The sequence below is a fragment of the Corvus cornix genome, chromosome 23, assembly GCF_000738735.6.
Source record: "Corvus cornix cornix isolate S_Up_H32 chromosome 23, ASM73873v5, whole genome shotgun sequence".
In the NCBI taxonomy this organism is placed as follows: domain Eukaryota; kingdom Metazoa; phylum Chordata; class Aves; order Passeriformes; family Corvidae; genus Corvus; species Corvus cornix.
In genome coordinates, this window is record NC_046352.1 from 7,163,190 (window position 1) to 7,187,784 (window position 24,595).

Sequence of the window (24,595 nt, forward strand, 5' to 3'; positions counted from 1 at the left end):
GCAGCATGTTGGGTTTGAAGGAAGACATGGCAACAAGCCAAGAAAGTGGAAATAAGTATTAACAAGAAACAAGTATTAACATTTTTATACCTTAAGCTACCCTGCAGGGTTATGTGTTCACTACATTTTAAATGATTGTTTTAAAAGTAGCAGAATGGGAAATGGAAATAACACTAGATCTTCTGAGTCTTTGCTGAAGGATATTACTACTGTGTCCCCGTACATTCTAGCTGCTATGGTAACCAGTTAATGACAATCAGTAGATGAAGTTTAGATATTGTTATGTACATGAAGTAAATTTTTTAAAAGTTATGTAAATTCTTCCATGTACATTTTCCACAATTTTAAGGGTTGTACTTTCTTTTGAAACTTAGATCAGCTGCATCCAAAAAGTATTAAATAAAACTTGATACAGGTGATTTTGCAGCATGTATACAAATTAGTTTAGATAAATCTTGCATTGTCCTACAAACTAGTTATTTCTGGCTTATTGTAATATAGCTCCTGAATTTTTTCCAGCAGCATAATAAAATGGCTAATCAGGTGAATGGTAATGCGGTACAGTTAAAAGAAGAGGAAGAACCAATGGATACTTCCAGTGTAACTCACACAGAACACTACAAGACACTGATAGAGGCAGGCCTCCCACAGAAGGTGGCAGAGAGACTTGATGAAATATTTCAGACAGGTATAATATGCATTTCTTGTTTCTGATTGGTTATGAAAGTGAGGACATACCATTTTCAAATTTTTATAGATTAAGATTTAAAAATTCATTGTTTTTGATCTGTGTAGCTCTGAATGTTTTGCTACTTTGATTTCCCTAAAGGCAAATTGGGTTTGACATTGACTAATTACTTGACACATCCTTGGAGTTGTATGTGATATCTTAGTTGCTTTAGGGCACAGAGCACTAGTTTCTTAGACGTCAAATGAAGATGTATGTTTTCACATACTAAACTGTACTTTTTTTTTTCTTCAATCCAAATCATCATTTTGCTTTTATGTTTCTACTGTCACTGTCACAGTGGTTCTAAAACACTCAAAGGCTGCATAGGTGACTAGTGAGGGAAGCAACTAGCTTGTCTTGCCTGGGACTACATTTGAATTGAGTCTGCCTGTGGATTTTTTGTTCTCTCTAGTTCCGAGTGGACAGTTTAATCCATGTTGGTTATTACACTGAAGTGTTCAGCCTGACACTAACAAAGTTGAGGACTAAGCTATCTAGCAACTCGAGTAATACCTTGCTGGTAGCAAGTGGTCTCTGCAACTTGTAAAGAGGTTTCTTTATATACAGAGGTTTTCCTATTTTGTTTTTATAACCACCCTATTTTATCCTATAGACAGAGGCTTTCTTTTCCTTTTTAGAGTGTGTTCCGTGAACAGATTTACAAGAAGCAGTAGAACTGCTTTATGTGCTGATCTTGAATACCTGGGTGGCAAGATGACAGTTTTTGTTGAAAAGAGTTAAAATTACACTGATCAAATGAAGGCAGTTCAAAACCAATACCTTATCAAGCCTCAGTGTGAAACTGGCTCATGTGGGTGATGTCTTTTGGAAGTCATTCACAGTGAGCTTTCTTCAAGCCTTTACCAGCTTTTATTGGCTTTAGAGAAGCACTTTTCAACCGTGGGTCATGATGATGTGCACTTGATGGTCTGAGAGAAGGTGTAAATAAATACCTGGGCAGAGGAACTCGTGGGTTTCTAACATGTGTTGCAGTTAGGTTGTGTTGTAAGGAGTTCTTAAGGAATTTTAAAGCTTTTCAGCCCAGAACCTGACTACCAAGTATAATTCCACTGCATGAGTAACCTGAAAAGATTTATTCACACTTCATTAATGCCACTGAAGTTTTTTGCATTGTGCAGGGGTTTGTTAGTTGAAGCAAACTACTTTTGGACACTTGAGCCAAATTTGGGGTTGAGTTTAGCAATTTTTTTTATCTGCTGAAGTCTTCCATGAAAGATACAGGTCCCTTCCAATATGCAGGATCACTTCTGAAATGTAGTCCTTGGGCTTGGCACTACTGTGCATTTTCAAAATCAAGTAGCAGTGAAATAATCTGTGTATTTTGGAGATCAAGCTGTTGCAAAGTGTGTGGAGTTTTTGGTATTTGTCCTAAATTTGGATGTATGATTTTAAAAGTGTAAATCTCAGTCTATATGTCTGACTCCACAACTGATGCAAGTGCACTACAAAAGGAAAAAAATAACTTGTAAAGATCCTTAAAAAGAAAATGCTTCAGAACTGGTCCAATGTTTCTTGGGGGAGTCTGTGCCTGTAAAACTAACATTAGCTTTTTTGGGTACATAGCAGGGCTCAAAATAATAGCTTTTTGAATTCTGGCTCTTGGAACTGCATAGAGCAACAAAATGAGTTAAAAAACTCCAAACATTGTTTAAGATATTCATGAAGTCCACTGACTCCTGCTTTTTTGAAGCTGGAGGAAAGAGTGAACAAATCATTGTTGCTTCCTAATATTTTGTGCGGTAGAGCTTCCTAGGTGTTTGATCATCAGTTAGGTAGCTCCTTTTTCCCATGCAATAGGATACCTGTAATGTTCACCTGTCAGTTTACTCGAGAACAGCTCAACTCAAGTAAAGGAAGTGTGGAACTTAAAATGAGGGATAAACAAACAAAATTCAAATTATTAAAAGTGAGCCAGAGTTCATTGTTTCAGACCCTGGTGTGTAATACTGCTTTTATGCAGCAGATTGCATTCCTGAATGCTAGAAAATTGTTACACATGGGCTATAATCTTGCACATCAGTTAGTGTTTAGGTATATACATTTTAATTTAACTTTTTCATTGTACTCATATTCTTTCATATACTTGTGTAGGAATATATAATTAAATGTATAATTCTGTTGCTATGGAATGTAACTTTTTGACTTTAAAAGCAAACTGCATAGTTCTTAGTTTGTATGAAATTCAATAGAAATCTGTAACTTCTTTATCTTTAACTTTTAGGGTTGGTAGCTTATGTCGATCTTGATGAAAGAGCAATTGATGCTCTTAGGGAATTTAATGAAGAAGGAGCCCTCTCTGTATTACAGCAGTTTAAAGAAAGTGACCTGTCGCATGTACAGGTAAGGTGAGAGCTCCAGGAGCGTGAGCACATAAGTATAAATAGTGTTCTGGCACTACTGGCAGGAGAGTTGTTACTTAGAAATTCATTGATGTTGCTGTATTCTTGTATTTCAAACCCAAATAACAAGTCTTTTAAAAATTTCCTTAAATATGTAGGTATTTGAGCACAAAGCAAAAGCTCCCAGATAATAAAAATGCGTGCAATTGAGAAAATAGGTTAAAATGCTGTTTGGAATCTGATGACTTTCTCAATCTGACAAGTTTGTTCAATTAATTATTGTATTTTCCTGAAGGATTCTTTTGACATTTGATTTATTGCATTGACTTGAAGTAGTGACTTCGTGGTATGAAGTGTAAGATTCAGTGGGTTCCCAGGGTTTGTCATATACACAATTGAATTATTTTGTAAATTGTATCTACAGAACAAAAGTGCATTTTTATGTGGAGTTATGAAGACCTACAGGCAAAGAGAGAAACAAGGCAGCAAAGTACAGGAATCAACGAAGGGACCAGATGAAGCAAAGATTAAGGTAACACTGGTTTTTCTGTACTAGCTGATATATTACTTGTACATAGACTGAATATGAACTTAAAAAGTATCAATATCCCCTGGATAAGTATATTCACACTTGGCTTTAAAGAAATGTATGCATGATAGAGATTCTAAAGACAAGGGTTGTTAGGAATGCAGCTCTTTCTGATCACACAGTTGCCAAAATTTAAGCTCTATAAAAACATTGGTATCTGTTTAAGAATTGTCTTAGTGGTCCGGTGTTCTGGACTTCTTCTGGACATATAGAATGGAAAATAAGGGAAAAGACAAACAAGTTCTTTCCAGTGACCTTGTAATATAAAACAAATATTGCTGTTTATGATAGCTTTTTAAACCCACAAAACAGTAGGGGTTTTTGTAGATTCTGTCTCTTCATATACACCTTATCAAGTATGGCAAGGAGCAGATAAAAAAATGCTTATCTTGGAATGCTTTTTTTGTTCTGTATATTTTAACCCACTGCCCTCTCCCTTGCAAGTAGTCTGACGTTTTGGTTTTTGGTTTTTTGTTTTTTTTTTTTTTTTCAGGCTTTGCTAGAGCGGACTGGTTACACTTTGGATGTGACTACAGGACAGAGGAAATATGGGGGTCCTCCTCCAGATACTGTATATTCTGGTGTTCAGCCTGGCATTGGAACTGAGGTTGGTATATGCAGACTAAGCTGATAATTGCTTTGTATGCTTATGCAAACTCATAAATAAGAAATACTTGAAAATAAACTATATTACAAATTTAATGTATTGTAGAGGAAAATATTCTTCTATGTGTGTTTTAATCAGTCTTTCTTACTCCTCAGTATTCTGCAAAAGACAGGAAGATAGGTTAAAGTGGAGAAAAAAGAGGTGGAATATACTAAGAAAGGCTGTGCAAAGTTTCTTAAAATTAAATCATCAGACTTCATGGTTCACCCTAAAATTTATAGTCCATCGCTTGAAAAGTGACCATGGATGCATGAGTAGGTAAACATGTTACTTTGAGGAATTTGACTATTTGCAAGAAATGAAATTTAAGCAACACTAGCTTTGTTTCATATAATGTGCTAAAAATACAAAAGACTTGGGTGTTGTATAAAGGTACTCACATAAAAGTTTTGAAGAGGACAGCTGAGATTGGTAGTAATTAAGGTTTTGTTTATTTGCTTTTGTTTCAATCTATATGAAAAAATCCTTGATGATTGCATGGACCGATAATGAAACTATCACAACTACTACACTGAAAAGAGGCCATGTAGCTTCAGATTTTTGTTGGGTTTTTTTTTTTTTTTTTTCATTTCTGCATTTAGAAAGGTGACTTAGAGGTTGTTTACCAACTTAGTGGTGTTGCCGGGGTGATTATGTGATGTATAAAGTGTTACTTAGTTGCACCATGTCTCACTGACTTAAGGAAGCATCTCTTTACTTGAGAGGGTGGTCAGACATTGAACAGGCTTCCTAGAGAGCTGGTGGGTGCCCCAGGTCTGTCAGGGTTTAGGAGCATTTGGACAGTACTTTTAATAACATGATTTAGCTTTTGGTCAGCCCTGAAGTGGACAGGCCGTTGGACTGGCTGATCACTGTAGGTCCCTTCCTACAGTGACCTACTCTCATGACTGAAAGTCTTTGACTACTGCTCTTAAGTATATTGTCCAGTGATGGTTTGTCTCTTTAGGAATTCACCGGAAAGCCATAAATTTAGCTGCACTTTCATACGATGAAGAATATGTTTTTATATTTTTAAGTTTCCTGAAGCTAGAACAAGCAACTTGTGGAAACTCCCTTAATAGAAGTACTTCTGCCTTGAATCAGCATTAGAAGCTATAGCAGACTCTAGCCAGCTAGTTCTAGAAATGATATTTCTACCAAATGAATGTATTGCTGGCATTTTGTTGGATTTAAGGACTGATTACTGACTTAGACAGGCTGTTTGGTTTGACAGCCTGAGATGCTGAACATGTTGCTGAAACTGGTGTATGCTCTATGAAATGTAGACTTTAGCTCCTGCTGTTGAGCTCTGAGGCATAGCGATAATTTTAAACAGGATCCTAAGATTTTGTGTTAGGTAGAGCGTGTTTGCACGTAAGTGATGAGATCATTGTGGGCACAGTGAGGTGGGTGGGGTTTTGTTTTTTGTTTCCTCTTTTTTTTTTCTTAAGCTTTTGAAGACCACTTCTCGTTCGTTTCCAACACTTCCAGTTACATAGTGGTGTATATGCCCCTTTTCCAGTGTTATGGATAAAACAAATTTTTAAAAGTATTCCTTTGGATTGGGACAGTGCAATCTTTGTATCTGAAACTTACTTAAATAATACTGAAGTGCTTGTAGCTTGTGTCAGCTCAGATATGTTGATGCAGAGCTGTCAGTCATGTGACAGTAATGGCAAACATTCGGTTCTTGAGAATACCCAATTACTGTTACTGATTTGAAGATGCATACTAGGTAGACTTCTTTCCCTGTAAGGTGCATCAGGTGTTTCTACTGTAAGTATTTGTACACCAACTAATTTTTAAAACATAAAGTGGAATTCATTGCATGTTAATTGTAGCTGTAGGTCTCAGGATGTAGGTGAACATCTTGAAAGCTAAAGCTACATTGTGCAATAAAGCTGAAGTATTAATAAATTGTGTTCTCGGTGGTCAGCATGTTGAGCATTAACAGACTGGCACAGTGAACACTTGGCTGAAAGGATTAGGTGGATGAAGCAGTCCCATGTATTTTTTTAAAGTGGATGAGCTTTAAGAGCAGTGGGACTTTTTTGGAATGTGGTTCTGTAATAAAAACAAAGTTACAGCTGTGCAGAAGGTTTTAAAGAAGAAAATAATGGCAATAGGATTTGTTATATAATATTGAGTATTCCTTTTGCAGAAGGACTTGTTGCTTCACTGTAAGGCATTTTGCTTATAGTGAGGTCCTGTGATGTCAATACTTACTTTCTGGGGTGTTTATTTACTTTTTGGGGTGTTTATTGATGAGAATAAAAGCAGTTGTTTGGGTGTTTCCTTCTTTCATTACACTCGGTCATTTGCATCTGTACACACTGAGAACTGCTTATCCTGAGAGGCTTGTGCAGTGCTCCTTTGTTCTGCTTAAAGTTTCTCTGCTTTTTCTTACCTCATGTTAAACCTGCTGTTCTTTTTAAAGTTAAAAGATAGTTGGAAGAGTTTCAAAGACTTTTTAAAAAAATTTTTTTTTTCCTTCCAAAGGACCAAGTCTAGGCTGTAGGCATATTTGGAAATTGAAGATTATGATTGAACCTGTGCATCTTCCTAGCAAGCTGTGAGCAAACTTAGGTTTGGTTATGAAAATGCTTGAACTGTGTATTTCTTCATTTACCTATTCTTCAAGGTTTTAGTCCCTAGCAGATTGTTTTGTAATACATGCTCAACACTTTGAATACTCTGTCACACTGCTGCATGTCTGATAGAGGAGTTCTTTTGGAGATTTTTCTATAAACCACCAGACTAGGTTTGAGAAAACAGTCAATCTCCTTACTGTCTTTCAGTTTATAGATAAGTTTTGCATTCTTTGAGATGCTGAAGCTCTTGGGTTTATTGTCTAGAAGATGGTTAGAGGCATCACAGTAAGGATGGTTTCTAAAGGGAATGTTCATGTTCCATGAAGGAAAATTAATTTAGTGGTGGTGGTAAATAATTAGAATGAATCCTTGAACTGAAAGGTAATAACTGATGCGTGTACCTTCTCAAGCTCTCCTTAGGTCTGTGTGCTCTATGGTAACTAAGGTTTGTCATAGTCATGGTTTAACCCCAGCTGGCAACCAAGCATCACACAGCTGCTTGCTCACTCCCCCTCAACCCTGTGGGATGGGGAGAAGAATCAGAAAAAGAAAAAAGTAGAAGTCATGAGTTGAGATAATAACAGTTAATAGTCAAAACAAAGTAAAATATAATAGTAATAAAGGAAAAGAGAGAGAAGAAAACCCAAGAAAAACAAGTGATTCACAGCACAGTTGCTCACTATCTGCTGACTGATGCCGAGGCTGTCCCTGAGCTGCAAGTGGCCCCCACTTCTGAGTAGCTCCCCCAATTTCCGTATGGGGCATGATCTGTGGTGTGGAATATCCCTCTGGCCAGTTTGAGTCAGCTGTCCCACCATGTTTCCTCCCAGCTTTTTGTGCACTTCCTCACTGGCAGAGCATGAGACCCCAGAAAAGTCCTTGACTTAGGGTACACACTACTCAGCAACAATCAAAACATCAGCACGTCATCAGCATTATTGTCCTACTGACTCTAAAACACAGCCCTGTACTAGCTACTGAGGAAAAATTACCTCTATTTCAGCCAAAATCAGAACAATCATTTCACTAAAGTGTATATGCGAGCAATGCTGAAAAAAGAATTCTTTTGTATTCTTAAATTTTTTATACAAAACTACGTAAAGTAGTCTTACTGTGGTTTAAATAAATCAGTTCTTCAGCAGCATTGGAGGATGCATAGATAACATCTACAGAACCATTTCAGTAACTTTTGAAATTAAGTGCAGTCATAATAAAAGACAGTGTTACAAGTGCTTCATTAAATTCAGTGACAGCAAGGAGGACTTTAAGTGTATAAGGAAAAAAGGAAATTTGGTTGTAAGTGTACTACTAGTCAGGTATGATGAAGTTTCCATGCAAGCAAGACAAGCATTCTGTGTTTCACTTGAATAATACCAAGTGGTAAACGCTGTCTGTTTATGGGGAATATTTAATTATTTAATGAGGTTGAGCTATATTTGCAAAGCAGTTTGAAATACAGTATTTTTCACTCCTGATCTTCAGTCTACCAACTGAGGAGCTTTTAGTTGTTAAATTCAGGAAAATTGAAGGATCCTTATTTCACAGAATCACTGAATAATTAAGGTTGGAAAAGACCTCTGAGATCAAGTCTAATCTGTGACTGAACACCACCTTGTCAACTAGACCATGGGACTGAATGCCATGTCTAGTCTTTCCTTAAACACCTCCAGGGATGGTGACTCCAGCACCTCCCTGGGCAGCTTGTTCCAATGTATATTCACCCCTTCTGTGAAAAAATTCTTCCTAGTGTCCAGCCAAACTGCCGTGATTTATATTTATGTCTATATGTGTGTATATAAATATATATGTGTGTGTGTATATATGTATACATGAAATTTTTGTCTTTTTCATTTAGAGGAGGGAAGCTCCCTCCCCCCCAACATACATATGGCCTGTCCAGACTAGTTACACCAGAAATGAGGGAGGTGACCAATGTGGTACTTGATTTCCCTCCTTCACCTTTTGGTGTAAGCAAATATAATACTGTTTAAGACCTGATTTGAAGAACAGGAGGCTTCAGTGGTAACTGAAATGCCAGCCCTTTACCCCACAACAATAGGAACAGGGGAAAGTACTTGTCAAAATTATCACAGTGCAGCTAACATGAAGACATGTTTAGTACATGCAGCTAACAGTCATCTGTCGTGAGTGATGGGTTGGTTTCAGTTTTATTGAGGGGTATCCAGATAAAGTATGTTCTACTCCTAAAGTTTTGAGAGACTTCTGTTTCAGTATTTTTCAGTGATGTGAACTAAAATTTTGAAAATTCTGTAAATAGATTATTTGCCCATAATTGCTAAGATGATGTTTAAGCTTAGCTATCTGTGTAAGAGTGTAGACTATACAAAATGGAGGAGTTCCCACATGTCCTTTTCAGAGCTGAGATTTACTGGGTAAGTATGTGGTAAACATCTTTGAATGTCATTATCAAGTCCAGAATTTTAGCTCTGTGAACAATAAGTTGGTATTATGTTTGCTCTCTGTGGATGCAGAGTCAGAATTTGTAACAAAAAATCAAGTAAGGGTCGTAAGGCTAACCTGCAGTCTGGAAAATGTTACTAGAAGTGTTGGGGCGATTTAAACTGCTTTATCCACAATAAACGGAATGGGAAGAATTTGGTACTCTGAGAACTAACGTAGAAGCAGTGGTATACTAAATTCAGGAGTTGAAGTGGACCAAGCTGATTTTAGTAAACAAATGGAATGTCGCTTCTGTACTGCAGGAATGGGAGGTTCAAAGGTTTGTGCACTGTGCTAGGATTTTGTCCACTTCTGTTATTTTTCTTTTAAAGGAAGACTTGTAGATTTGGATAAGATGAAGCAGTTGTGCAGCCTATGTTAAATAGCAGTTAAATCTGATATTTAGGAAAAATTGACTGCAAAGTATATGAAGAGGACTGTTGAAAGAATTTGTTGAACGCTGCAGTACACTTCCGTTAGCTTGCATTGACAACAGCAGAGGCTCAGTTGTTGAAATAACTGAAGGACACATCATCTGGAGTGCAGTAGTGGATTGCGCCCCTCAGTAATGCTTTGTAAAATTGTTCAGGAAACTGAAATTAATTACAAAAAGCCTTAACTAAGAAAACTTCAGTCTTCTAAAATGGTAATAAAGAAGTAGTAAAATGGAGTACTTTGTACAAGTCCTTTAGGAAGCAAAACTGGAAAAAGTCAGTCTAATGGTCAGTGATTACAAGAAGAACCCAGAAAAAATGCAATTGCGTCCTTCTGAGGCAAGATCTCTTTTATTGTTTCGTTAATAATGCCTGTTTCCAGAGTTTTTCCACAGTACTCATGTAGAAGTGAAAAATGAAACAAGACATCTGATACTGCGTTCTTTGGTATTTCAGAACTTTAATCAAGCTATCAACGTATCTAAAAAAAAAAACCTATTGCAGATGTTTCTTCTGGCCCATGGAAGATGTTCACCTAGTGTTTAGTATTGTTCTTGTAGTTCTTGTACATACTAAGTATACAGGCTCAAAGCAAATTCCCCTACATGTGAATTTCTCCCACAGTTACCTAGTTCTTACTTTATAAATGGAAGTTACTATAGGATGTAGGTCAGATGTGAATATCTTCCAAGTTAAATCCTTAATTCTGTTTCTCATACTAGCTTCTAGAGTGTATTTCCTGAACTGAACTGTAGTCACAGTCTTGTGAAATTGCCAGGTCTAAAAGTTTGTAGAGAGTGAGCCAAAGAGGCTGCAGAGAAAGTAGAACACAGAAGCTTTCAGGATGGTAATTTTTTGGTAACTTGCTGACAAAATGGACTTTGTATTTGGATTAAGATTTTTTTCTTTTCCTTAAATGTTCTGGTTTGGTGAGTCGCCTTTGGTTTGTGCTGGAAACAGCTGCATCTGAATCAAAGAATTTAATGTGGACTTTTTAAAACCAGTTGGAGTTTGTAGCAAGTTCAGTTGACAGTTTCACTGACTTAGGAGCAAGTTGTAGTTCTTGTGTGTTTCCCTGATGGTATCAGGTTTTGTCTTTAAAAGCTGCAAATGAGTTAGAATTAAGTGTTCTAGAAGTAATGACAATGTAAGTACCTATCTAGAGGAATACCTTAAGCTTTCTAGGGAGATAGCGGGGAAAATCTTTTGGCTCTGCCATTAAACTTTCAGTTAGTGTGATAAAATCAGTTCCTTTCTTTTCTCCCCAATAAGTAATGTTCAGTCAACAGTCACAGTTAACTGAGAGGCTAAGCTTTTTAGAAATGTTCTGGAAACTGAATTTCAGGAATATCTGCATAACATGAAACATCCAGAAGTTCTACCTTGTTCCGTGTTTTTCAGATTAGTCATATTCTCCTCATGGGTTTGTTATATTGGTGCCTACATGGGCATGCTGAATGTCCTTAGTTCTGAAATTCTGCTATGCCTTCAGTGCGAGATGCAATTATGGCAAGGCGTTACTGAGAAAGAAAGCGTTGACTTATGGCTTTTTTTACTACAAAAAATGTTTGAAGTTAAAATAAATGTATTTTGATTTTAATGGGTGTTTGGAATGTTTTGTTTGTATTAACATGGAAGAGGTTTTGAGAATTCAGAGGAGAGCTACAGTGATTAAACAACTGGGGGGGAATCTTTCTAGTGAGACCTCAGCTAAAGAGATTAACTCCTTAACAAAAATTATCCCAAGTTAATTGTAAGGAACAAAACCACAAGAACTCACAGGTTTGCTTAAATAAATACTAAACATTCAGTTGGTGGAAGCTGCAACAAATACATATGAGAAACAAGACTACAGTATATAGTAAAAGTGGAAAATGTACATCAAGCAATTAAAAGGAAATTATTATTATTAAATTATTTTTCCATCTCTGTAGCTTTCTAAGGAGGATTAATTTACAGAGTGAATTGAAAATACTGCAACAGCAAGGAAGTGCTTGGCCTGCTTTAACATATGATACCCAACTAGATAGTCTGTAAGGTCTTAGTGTTTAACTGCCAAAATTTAAACCAGGTAAGAACCATTTATCTCTTCAGCAGGGGAAATTCACAACCTCTTCAATATAAATAACAAATCCAGGTTTTCTGTGTGTAAAGCCTTGTACAAACGGCAGGAGGGTTAGAAGACTTGGGACATACAATAACATTGGCTGCTGTGAAGGCTGCAGTGATGAGTGCAATGTTTCTGCTCTGCTGGTTTATCTGCATTGTTCTTCCTTTCCTAGGAATTTTCAAGCATTAAAAAGAAGCTTGTATTTCTGAAAAAGCTTTATTTCAGGTGTCCTCTTCCTTTTTAGGTTTTTGTTGGTAAAATTCCCCGAGACCTTTATGAAGATGAATTGGTACCACTCTTTGAGAAAGCTGGTCCAATTTGGGATCTGCGTCTCATGATGGATCCTCTTTCTGGTCAAAACAGAGGTTACGCTTTCATTACCTTTTGTAGTAAAGATGCAGCACAAGAAGCAGTCAAACTGGTGAGTTAACTTACTTCCAGACAGGTCAAGATGAAGTAAACAGCCAGCATGTTGGTAATTTCTTAAATAATGAAGTCTTTAAAGCATCTATTGACAGGCTCAAAATTTTACTTTCTTAAAAATTGCCTCCTGATTTCATCTAGTAAGTACAGATACTTACCTTAGAAGACTTTTATCTGCTGTACCTTACTGCAGCCTGTCAGAGTACTTAGGTGATTGTTAGGAGCCTACTTGATTCCAGCTGGAAAATACATTTTTTAAGCTTCAGTGTGTTTTAAGTTTCATCACCGTTTCTGCTCTGAAGAGCTAATTGGAGATGCCTTGTTTAGCTGCTGCTGCCATGGAGGAGGTCTCTGAATTAGTTCCTTTGGTTGTTTACAGTGGCCTTTTGTTCTTTCCAGTGGCAGTCATGCAGTCTGCTCACTGCTTGAAAGCTGACATGCATGCACCTAGGCAGTTTGGGAAGGGACGCGGAGCAATCCTTAGAGGGTTAAAGGGAGAGACAGCAGTCTGATAGTGGCCTTGCCTCTCCCTGAGAGGAAGATGTAGAATTGGGTAGATCAGGGTGTTATCTCCAAAGATTTTGGATGTGGCTGTGAAATACTGTGTGTACTTTGAACCAAAACAGGTGAAATGTCTAATCTCACTTGCCTTAGTGGAATTCAGCTGATCCTGAATGAGGGATGAGGAAGAGGGGTAAAATCTGAACACCTTAGTTAAGTTGGTGGGGGCAGGGAAACCTGAAACCTGGAAAAACTTAAAAGCGGTTAAAACCATGTGAGCCTTCTCCTTGTGTTTGCAGGGCACCAGTGGGAATGGGATTAATTGTAAGCAAAATGGCTTTGCATAAGATACAATGTGAAAAGCAGATTAAGGTTAATAAGTTCATGGCATCAGAACAAAAAGTTTTACTGTGTTAGGAATCACTTTAGTATGTGAAGCAAAATTCTGAAATGCTTTTGTCTTCCTTGAGGTGATCTTGTTTGATAGTCTGTGGTACCTTAACATTTTTCTAGTTCTTCTGGAATATGAAGAGTATTCCTGAAGGTATTGCTGTCATTTGTAGGGCTATGTCTCAGCTAGGGTTAGAATGGCTAAAAACCTGCTTTTAAAGAATTGCATGAGATTTTCAGAAGCTGGCTGATGATGAAACATCCATTCTCTTCTGCTGTGTTTGAAAATTCTGACAAAAAATCCCCCAAAACTGTCTATCTTGAATTTTTTTTTTTAAAGGCTGAATTCTTGTACCTTTAAAGACCTATTGGGAGTCTTGGTGTTCAGAGTAATCCAACTGTGGGTGCAGGCATGAAGCAGTGGGCTAATTTTTTTTTTAATGGAAGTTTTAAATCTTGACAGTAAAATTTTTTAATCTTATCATGTACAAAGTCAAAAACATGCCTGCTGTTGGGGATGGGGTAGAAGCCAGGTCACAGACTGATTTAGACTGTTGATTGTCTCGGCAAACCTTCTCAGTGTTCAAAGCTGTCCAAGGAAAGAGGAAGAACTCACAGTATCTTTAATGCCATGTATTTGCTTACTGATAACAGCTGCAGCAGTTGACTGACAGCAGAGGAACCAGTAACCAGTTGCTAGAAAGATCTTTCAAGTCTGAGATAAACAGTAGGTGAATAAATTTATGCCATGCAATTTGTGTACGTCCCATGTTGTTCCTTTTACTGCAGTTTTTTTGTAGCTTTCCATTCAACAGGACTTCTGAAGTTTGTGGAAATCCTAAGCTTGGCACTGTTCTTCCAAGTGAATGCCAACACAAAAACAGCTGTTCTAGGAATTCTCTTGCAATGCCAATTAAACGTGCTATGTATAAAAGTAGTACATGATGAAGAAAATACCTGATTTTATGATTTGGGGATTTTTTTTTTGCATAGTATTGTGCATAAAGCAAATCAATGGCTTTGTTTTTTCAGTGTGACAACTATGAAATCCGTCCTGGAAAGCACCTTGGAGTATGCATCTCCGTGGCAAACAACAGGTTATTTGTTGGGTCAATTCCAAAGAACAAAACTAAGGAAAACATATTGGAAGAGTTTGGTAAAGTCACAGGTAAGACTTAATGAGTCCCAGAATACCATTCAGTCTCTGTTTTGTGGGTCTAGTTGTTTGATGGATGTGTTCAGGTATCATTTAAACTATTTTCAAGTTGTATTCCAAATTTGATTTTGTTAGAAATTTTACATATGTATTATATCTTAAGGTGGACTCTAAAGGGACTTGTGTTTGTTTTAGTGATTGTTAAATGAATGATGATGTAACTTTACAATTAGAGATGGAAACAGCTCAAAGGGACTCAGAAAAAACAGCACAAATGAACTCAGAGAAAAACAATAGGTCCCAATTCTGTTACCTGATCTAGCCTTCTGTTGAAGGCTCTGTGTTTGTTACTGGATCTACAGGACGTTCTGCTGTCAACATGAAGTTTTTTGGGGAGCCTGAAACAAATGTATTCCTGAGCAGTGAAGGGGAGGAGGGAATACTGAATTGGTTTAGAGGGAATATTATTACAGCAATAGTTAATGACAGACTAATTTTTGTCCCAGTTTTTCAGCATTCTCCAGTATGTGCAGCAAGTAGGAAGAAGAGAAGTCAGCTCATCACTGAAAGGGCGCTTCTGCCTTAGATAAGAGATTGAGTCACTTGCTCTTGTTCCTGTAGGAGAGCTTTAACCTCCTGCTTATTTTTTAGGGTTGCTATTTATAAGTACTTCAGGGAAGTGGTGAAAACAGAAGGTGAATATTCATTTAGTTCTCTCCTCTTTTTGGAGAGATGTGGAAGATGTTCCTTCTGGGTTCCCCAGGAGGCAGGGGAGAGGTCATGTGTTAATGCTGGCTGCCTTTCAAAGATGTAAAAATGATTTTAAAAGTATAGAAAACTTAAACAGTGTGAGTTGCTGAGGTTGATGTTTTACAGAGCCTAATTGTGAGGTAAGTTTGTTCTGGACAACTTCACTTGCTAGGTGACCTGTTTCTGCGTAAATTGGATGGATATCTGCTATTTGTTTTGCTTTTCTTGTGCTCCCACCCCCTTTCAGGTGTAAAATTCAAATTAATTACAAAACACAAGTGAAGGCATTTTAGAGTAGACTCTAGATTTTTCCTTTCCTTTTGAAGCTCAGTACTAAAGATCTGTTTTTCAGAGGGTTTGGTGGATGTAATTTTGTATCATCAACCTGATGATAAAAAGAAGAATCGAGGATTCTGCTTCTTGGAATATGAGGATCACAAGTCAGCAGCACAAGCTCGCCGACGCCTGATGAGTGGGAAAGTAAAAGTCTGGGGAAATGTTGTTACAGTGGAATGGGCTGATCCAGTAGAGGAACCTGATCCAGAAGTCATGGCAAAGGTTAGTAAAGACTTTGCTGGATGCTCTTGTGCTTTGTGAGGAGTTTCTTTATGCCATAGTGACAAAGATTTGTTCCAGCTGAGCAAGGCTAGTTTTGAGGCACAAAAATCTATTAGAGGGCATTTTCACAGTAAGCTATGCAAATGGTGTGGTCCAAGCACTGCAGATGAGTTGCTGTTGGAAGACGTTGGAAACGTGCTGTTACTAACCACTGTTAACATATAAACTAGTAGTATGCAGGGTTATCCTGCTGGATTGACACGTCAAGCTGTGCATTTTCTGCTTTAGCTATAATCAGTACCAGGTAGGTATTGTGTAAAACTATTTTCCAGAGTGAGATGAAGGTGAAGTTCAGCATGGGGAATGATGTGCACTTTATCCCAGTGATTTGGGGTAACTCTTTGCTGTCCTTGAGGTCTGTTACTAAAATTTTGCTGGGATTTGTAGCATCCCAGAAGCAGGAAATCAAAGTTGGATATTCTGGTTATGGAAGGGAACTGTGGAAGGAGAGAAGTTGTAGAAACTTCACACAGGTAACTACAAGGCACTTTTTTAAAAAAAAAACCAAAACAACGATACAGAATTAGTAAAGTTACCCAAATTTCTTAATGCAGCAAAAAAGGAAGTAATATCTTACTAGTTGGTAGTTTTCTTTGAGGTTTGACTTTTAAATATTACAGCTTTGTTCTCATTTTTTCACCAGGTAAAAGTTTTATTTGTAAGAAACTTGGCCACTACTGTGACAGAAGAAATTCTAGAGAAATCCTTTTCTGAATTTGGAAAGCTGGAAAGAGTAAAGAAGTTGAAGGATTATGCTTTTGTTCATTTTGAGGACAGAGGTGCAGCAGTGAAGGTAAGTTGACTATCCTTTCCTAGCTAAGTTGATGAGAGTACTTTATTTTGTATGAATGGTTTTAAGAAATTTATTTATAGTAAATACCTCCATAAGACAAACTGTAGAGCCCATTTAATAAGATTCCCATTGTGAGAATTTTAACGCTAATAATTTTGTTCCTATGATTTCAGTAGCTAGGAGGATGTGAAACTTGAAAGGACAAAACTGTAGCAAGTTAACAAGTAGACTGGAAAAGAGGTGTAGAGCAATGCAGGAGAGTCTAGAGAAGAGGAAAAAAAAAAAGATCAACCTAGACAATTTTTCTGAGGAAACACTGGCAGAAGGTATCAGTTGTCTCTCAAAGAGCCCTATTTAAAGGCCGTGTGTAGTTTTGGAGTGACAAAAGAATCAAATAGAAAGTGGGAGGTAATTAAAAAATGCTTTGTGAAGGAGAGGAGAATGGTGTTGGCAACCCCTAATGCATTACCTGTTCTTAACTACGTATACTTAAGGTTTCTTCTCAATGACTCCTTAAATATTGAAGATCATTATTGTAAGCTTCAAAGTTCTCTTTGTGTCCATGAGCTGTTGAGAAGGTCATTAATATCTGCTGTCTGTGCTTCAGTGTATTGAATTCTGTAAAAATTACTCCTTCTGTTTTTTAAATCCATGGTTCATGGGGGGAAGAAGGAGAGTAGGAAACGTTCTTGCATTTGGGAGTCTTGAAGCAGATATATTGTATGTGGTGTATGTGGCTACATGGACAGTTCAAAGGCTCTGTACTCAATCTTATTAATGATTTTATAGCCATTTAATTTCTTAGGATTTTATTATGCATGAGATTAGGTTTTAGAATACTCTTGAGTATGCCTTTAGGATGAGTGTCACTCATATTTACCGAGGTTGGTTTGGATAAGTTTAGACCATGTCCGAGGGAGGACAAATTGTTGAAACAAAGGGTAAGTCAGCAACACCTCTGGACGTGGTTTTCTGTAGTATGTCTGTAAACACTATCCATCCCTTTCCCAGTACAGCTACCTACTAAATGCTCTGTTAGCTTTCAGCAACTGGAAACTTGTAGCAGTTGAGAAAAAGACAGATCAGATGCATCACTAATGCTCATCTCAAGCTAGAAACTACCACATATAGCCCATGTGACTGCTTCATAGCCACTAAATTGGCTTATGAACTTTCTGAGATATTTTTATGTATGGGCGTGTTTTGGCTTTCAATGAGATTGTTACGGTATTTATGTGTGGAACGCATGAAACTGGCTCGTTGATTCTAGTGTCTACTGATTTTCATACCTTCTTGGAAATACATTGCCATAATTTCTAATGCTTTTGAGGCATGTAGCTGTACAGACACCTAATGTCTTCACTAATACAAATATTAATAATCAAAAATGTTTAATGCAAAGCAGGTAACTCCAAGTAAGGAATTGGGGGGTGTAGTCTTAATTGTACTCTTTGTCTATTTGTATTAAGTTCTCTTTGTGGGTGCTTTTGACAGCAAAAAATTGCACATTAATTTTCTGGAGGATTCGGGCCTTGCCTGATGAGATCACCAAGTTTTAGTAACCTTTTTTGGTTTTTTTCTCCTCAAGTATGTGTCCTCAGAACTACTTGATTTTCTCAGTCACTTGACTCACATTCAGCTACCTGGAAAACCCAAATGTAACAATTCTTTCTCTCGTGTGCACGTGTTCTACCAGGCTTGTAAGTGCAGTGAGTGCTTATGTCAGTATGAGTAGTGAGAACTTGCATATTTCTGAAAGGTTTCTAGGAGATACAGGAACACAAAAACTGATGGTGTTATGTCTGACTTTTTAAAAATAATGCTTGGTATGTTTTAATCCTCTTTTTTACCTTATGATATAAAGAACATATTTTTAAAAAAAATACTGCTTCCCTGTAACTGGTGAATAAAGTGGGACTTGAAAAAGTGATGTGTATCATTCTGTTTATGTAGCACAAAGCAAAGCACATCGCACAGCTCAGCCTGGAGCAGCCCAACCCTCTGGTTTCTTGCAGTAAGTTTTAGTTTCCTTTTGAATGGAAAAAAAATTTAGTTATTTTTCTTTTAATTTTTGTACAGGCTATGAATGAAATGAATGGGAAAGAGATAGAAGGGGAAGAAATTGAAATAGTGTTAGCAAAGCCACCGGATAAGAAAAGGAAAGAACGTCAGGCTGCCAGACAGGCCTCTCGGAGCACTGCGTGAGTGTCACCCTTGCACTGTGGTAATGCTGCAGAGTGAAGTTGTGCTGTGAAACGGGCTGGTTTAGAAGAACCTGAATGACTTGACTTAACTTTTCTATGTGTTGTGCATTGTTAATCAAAGGGCAAATGTATACTTTATTTTGGGTTGCTTTTGGAGATAAATAATTCTGTGTTTCTTTTTCTTACTAGGTATGAAGACTATTATTACTACCCTCCACCTCGCATGCCACCTCCTATTAGAGGCCGAGGCCGTGGAGGGAGAGGTGGATATGGCTATCCCCCAGATTACTATGGCTATGAAGATTATTACGATGATTACTATGGTTATGACTATCATGACTACCGTGGTGGCTATGAAGATCCCTATTACGGCTATGATGATGGCTATGCTATAAGAGGAAGAGGAGGAGGAGGAAGGGGTGGGAGAGGTGCCCCGCCGCCACCTAGGGGGCGGGGAGCACCACCACCAAGAGGTAGAGCTGGCTACTCACAGAGGGGGGCACCCATGGGACCGCCGAGAGGAGCCAGGGGGGGGAGAGGGGGCCCTGCGCAGCAGCAGAGAGGACGCGGTGCTCGTGGAGCCAGGGGCAACCGTGGGGGCAACGTAGGAGGCAAGAGAAAGGCAGATGGGTACAACCAACCTGATTCCAAGCGCCGTCAGACCAACAACCAGCAGAATTGGGGCTCCCAACCCATCGCTCAGCAGCCGCTCCAGCAAGGTGGTGACTATGCCGGTAACTATGGTTACAATAATGACAACCAGGAATTTTATCAGGATACTTATGGGCAACAGTGGAAGTAGACAAGTGAGGAGGGATTGAGAATATTGGAAACATAGAATTGGCTATAGCTCTACATCTTTCAAAAAAAAAAATTGGCTTAATGTTTCATCCTTCAGTAGCGATTGGCTGCCATTTGTATTGGGCTGAAGAATCACTCTATTGTGTATATACTCGAGTCTCTTAGTTTTCTTTTTTCATAAATGCACTTGGACATTACTGGGCTTGCAGAATTCCTGAACTCCATATGGGGTTTCAGTGCTTTTATCATTTTAGGCTTCATTTTAGCAGTTTAAAAGCAGGAATGGCACACTGTTCAATCATGATTTTGCAGAACCTCTGGTTTTGGACAGTTTCTTTTTTTTTTTTTTTTTTTTTTTTTTTTTTTTTTTTTTTTTTTTTTTTGGATTTGGGATAGACTACATAGGAGTATGCTGTACATAAAAGTAAAAGCTAGTGCTTTGTCTTAGTAGTTTTAAGAAATTACAACAAATTAAGTTTTCTTGTATTGAAAATAACATGATTGTATGTTTTGCATTCCTAGAAGTAGGTTAACTGTGTTTTTAAATTGTTATAACTTCACACCTTTTTGAAAATCTGCCCTACAAAATTTGTTTGGCTTAAAACGTCAAAGCCGTGGCAATTTGTTCCTTGATGTGATTGTATTTCCAATTTCTTGTTCATGTAAGATTTCAATAAAACCTAAAAATCTATTCAAAACATTACCTATTTCAAATTCAATTGTGTCCTAAAACATTATTTCATTGGTAATTCTTGTGAAAAATACTGTTTTCAAAGTATAACTGCCTATGTGAGTGATCAAATTTATGCAAAATTTCCTGTGCTTTCCAACATGTAGCACTGTGGACATCAGACTGAAAACTAGGAGAAATTACAGACAGCCCAAAAGACACTCACTGTTTAATTGCTGTTCAATAATTTATCAGCATCTAATTTTGAAACTTTTTTTTTCCCTATTTAAAAGTGTTGAATTGTATCCAAGCATTCACAGAGATCTAATCTAAATCTAGTCTTCTAATGTATTGTGGAGAAGGGAGCAGATCCTACAATGGTGTTAATTTTGTTCCTTTGATGATGTCCTGTGGAGTCCCTGTGGAGGCTGTTCTGGTAGGATCCAGCCTTACTGTATAATTGAGCGTACAAACACACAGGGAAATTATTTTGATCTCAAGCATCTTAGTCTAATCTAAAATAATATTTGACTAGGAATGAAAATTACAAATTGGGTGCTGTGGCACACTAAACTAACTTCTTGCTATGGATAACACAAACATACTCTCCAGATTCTGCTTATTTCTATCTTGACATTTTAATTTGATGTTCTGCCATGATGAACAATTTGCCTTAGAATTCTCCTGCCTTATAATAAAGGCTGTTAAAAAGTTTAAGACATTATCTTTTGAGGGCATTGCTAGCTACATTATATTATGTGTTGCTTTGACCCTTGTCTTGGGCATTCCCAGATGTCAATTTTAACTGGCAAATCATGACATTACTCTTATGTTGCATCTAAGCCATTCTGTACCCCAATGAAGAACATTTGCTTCTCAAGAAAAGAGAGAAACAAACAGATTTATACTTTCTCTAAAGAAAACTATTGCCGGACCTCTAAATGTCCAAATCCAATACATTGCTCGTACTTGATTTATAGCATTCCAAACAGACTATTGAGGAAGTTAAACTTCAGTGGTCATACTCCTCCCTTTGTCTTCTATTCCTGTCTGGTGTCTCAAGTGTGTTATGTCAGAATATACCCAGTAAGATGAGCCTCCCCACACTGCTATGGATCTGGAATGGGATTGCAGGGTTTGAGTTGTGACCTGAATCGAAGATGTCTGTCTGCTTCTCAGAAATGGGTTTGCCCGTGTCAGGCTCTTCCAATTAATAGAATTGGTCATAAGTAGATTAAAAGTGCTTTTTAAAAATCTGTATCTAGTATGTTGGGGTTTGGGGTTTTTTCCCCCCACTTCATAAAGTTAATGGGGCCAAATAATGTCTTCTCTTTTTCTTACCTGAGCAGTGAACTCAGAGGGCTGTTGCCTGGGTATACACCTCAGGCTTTGGCTTGTGATAAGGATCTGGTTTGTAATTCTGTTTTAACACAGTTTAGCTGCCCTATCCGTATGACTTTCTGGTAGTTGTACAGCTCTTGTAGTGCTGAGCAGAACCCTGTAGTCCCAATACGTATTGGCTTTTCAGTATTCATTGTAAAGGGGATCTAGTACAAGGAGCTTAATTGGAAACATGTTTCAAGTCCTCTCCATCTTGGAAGAAGGTAGTGTTCCCATATTGCACATGTTTAGCCTAAGAGAGGTGAGGTGCTAGTACGTACTGTGGGGGGAGTGGGGAGGAAGTGAAACACCTCAGTTATAGTGGTTACAGAACAGCTGAGAAACAAAAATGTTAAAATTGTCTTCCTCAAGAACTGTAAGGCTGCATCTTGTATTTACTTCTGCTCAAATCACTGTTTATACTAATAGTTTTATTAAATATGAGGAGTGAGCTATACATTTTTATAATTGAAAATTATAACAGTTAAACTCAGTAGAAGTTTATATTTATGAGATATACCAATTTCTTTTGATTGAGTTTATGGCTACTCAAATTCACCTTTTAAATTTGCAGCAGTACTTTAATCCTTAGATAAGGTGTGCTGCGGCTTACTCGAATAGTAGTGTGTGCTGCACTTGAAGAACTTAATGAAATGATGGAAAAAATAATTATCAAGCAAAGATACTGTAGTACAGTGGAAAACTACCATGCTTGACTCAAGGAAAGAATTTCCCAGCAGAATTTTGACATCTAGTTAAAAAATAAATTCAAATTTACTCTCGTGCATTTCTTTTGATTGTTTCTTCAGTAAAACTTAGCAGAGATCCTCTATAATATGTTGAAAATGAATTTCAACTTGCACACCAATATTCAGCTTTTATGAGTGTCCTGCTGGCATTGGAGGAGGAGCCATGAAATGGAGTTTTAATAATCATTTGATCACTCATTTACAGCAGTTGCTTAAATGTCTGTATTGATAAGGTGTTTGACTTAAGAAGTAAGTTACCAGATTCCTAGCAGTTTCAAAACTTGAGCAAAATACTTTTACAGCTACTGTGTTATATACTTAATTTCACTTTATTAACAAGTTCAGTTTACTAAACTCAACTTACAATTTTACTATTTAATTCAACATAGTTTGCAATTTTTAAAGTGTTAAAGGCTTAATTTTTTCTAGCAATTGTTTATTTTCAAGTGTCAGCTTCTGTAGTCTGATTATTAAAGAATGACAACTGCATTGCTTAAACCTTTCCAAAATAAACTCAAAGTAGAAGATCACCGCATGATTTTGGTGACTCTGTATAAAAACCTGACTACTTCTTGTCCCTTCTGTGTTTGGACATTAAGCCCATTTCTGTAATTTGAACTACACAGAAAAAAAATACAGAGGGCACTCTTATTATAAGGCTAGGAGAGAAGTAAATATGAAGTGCTGAGCAAAAAGTCTTACACCTCTCAAAAACATTTGGTACCAAGACCTATAGACCCTACTGAATGAATATATTTTCAGCAAGACTTAATTGTTATCCAAAAATGCTGATGGCCCCTCCATAGAACAGCAAGGACCTATCCTAGAAATCTGTCATCAGCAATCTTTGATCATGCATGACTTGAGGTGGAGTATGTGTGTGATTAAGGATTGCTTGTACGGTGGAAGTTGGTCAGTGGAATTCTGTCATTCACATGAACTACATGAGTAGCTCAGAGCCTTATAGAAAGAGTGTACCACGTTGTGTTCCTGTTTTTTCTAAAACAACAAAAAAAAAAGTTAGAGCTTCTGTTAACTTAGAATTTGAATGAAGCTGTTGTAGTCTGTTGGCTTAAATTGTCCTTTAAAACCCAGAGTGGTTTTGTTGAGCATGTGTTAGTTGATAAAATGTGTAGAGGAGGGAGAAAAAAAATCACTTGTACTAAAGGGAAGCCATAAGCTTTTGGTCTCATTCAAATAAAATAGTCAAGGTGGATCTGCGATACTTGGTTGTTGTTCAGGAACTGCTGAAATTTTAGAACAGGAGAATCCCTCTGAAGAAATGTTTTAACAGCTTGGAGGTTACCAGAAGCTCTGAAAGACAGTTCAGAATATATTTTCTGATGTCCAGAAATCTGCAAGTGTCAATTTTGTATTTTAACTCCTTCCTTTTACCTGACTATCAGGGAAGCGTGATTGAGGCTGACCTGACATGTCATGATGTCGACTTGCTAGGTGGGGTTCGCAGGGGACATTAACCTTGGAGTTATCGGTAAGACAACTTTCTTTCTCATTTCCTTCAGTAAGATGAAAGGGTTGGGGTGGGAGGAGGGAGGATATGAACTCCACAGACCTAGGTACTGGAATAGCTTTCAAAATCTGCCATTACCATGGAGAGATTTCAAGTGTGGAAGGTAAAGGTTGAGGTTAAATTTGTCCATGTTCAAGAGAGGTATGGCATAGGTTATTGAAATAAATTTGAAAATAAAGACGACTTGCATTCCGAAGAAAGGTGGATGCTCTTTTAGGGATGCTGGAAGCATAAAACATTTTGAACATTTGAATTTTTCCTCTCTAATTGAATCCCAGGTATGGGTTGGATTTCTTTCCCCAGCTGTGGAAAAGCAAAGAGTTTGCAGCACACTTCTTCAAAGCTTAAGAATGCTGTTAAGAAATGTCTCCAGATAGATCTCTGGAAAATAATAAAATTTTGCCTTGGAAATAATGAAACTGGCATATAATGAGTTCGAATTGTTTATGTATTGAGCATGATAATGCTTAGAAGGCACTAATTAAGAGAGAATTGCTTTTGTACCAAGGGACAGTTGTAGTTGATCCCATTATAAAATCCCCCTGGATTTTAATAATCATCTCTTTTTGTGGAGGGCATATGTTGATTCTAGACAAACAAATAGCAAAAGCTGAAGAACGGGTTTGCAAATAAAACCTAAATAGTCAGACATGTTGAATCCTTCATGGCACTTGCTCATCTTGCACCTTTCCTCAGACAGCAGACTTGT

General features: G+C 37.5%; 1 protein-coding gene across 3 annotated transcripts in view; it reads left to right on the forward strand.

The window, feature by feature from the left end:
* Nucleotides 1-22,885, forward strand: part of HNRNPR (heterogeneous nuclear ribonucleoprotein R) — a 28,675-nt gene extending 5,790 nt beyond the window's left edge. Inside the window, exons 2-11 of one of the 3 annotated variants that reach the window (XM_039564719.1) lie at nt 520-688; nt 2,973-3,091; nt 3,515-3,622; nt 4,173-4,286; nt 12,165-12,341; nt 14,267-14,402; nt 15,493-15,698; nt 16,402-16,551; nt 18,631-18,752; nt 18,945-22,885. In XM_039564719.1, coding sequence (XP_039420653.1) covers nt 520-688; nt 2,973-3,091; nt 3,515-3,622; nt 4,173-4,286; nt 12,165-12,341; nt 14,267-14,402; nt 15,493-15,698; nt 16,402-16,551; nt 18,631-18,752; nt 18,945-19,557 — 1,914 coding nt within the window. In that variant the 3' untranslated portion in view covers nt 19,558-22,885. The remainder of the gene's footprint in view (nt 1-519; nt 689-2,972; nt 3,092-3,514; nt 3,623-4,172; nt 4,287-12,164; nt 12,342-14,266; nt 14,403-15,492; nt 15,699-16,401; nt 16,552-18,630; nt 18,753-18,944) is intronic. The other 2 variants (XM_039564720.1, XM_039564721.1) reach the window with 2 other exon arrangements.
* The last annotated feature ends 1,710 nt before the right edge of the window (nt 22,886-24,595 follow it).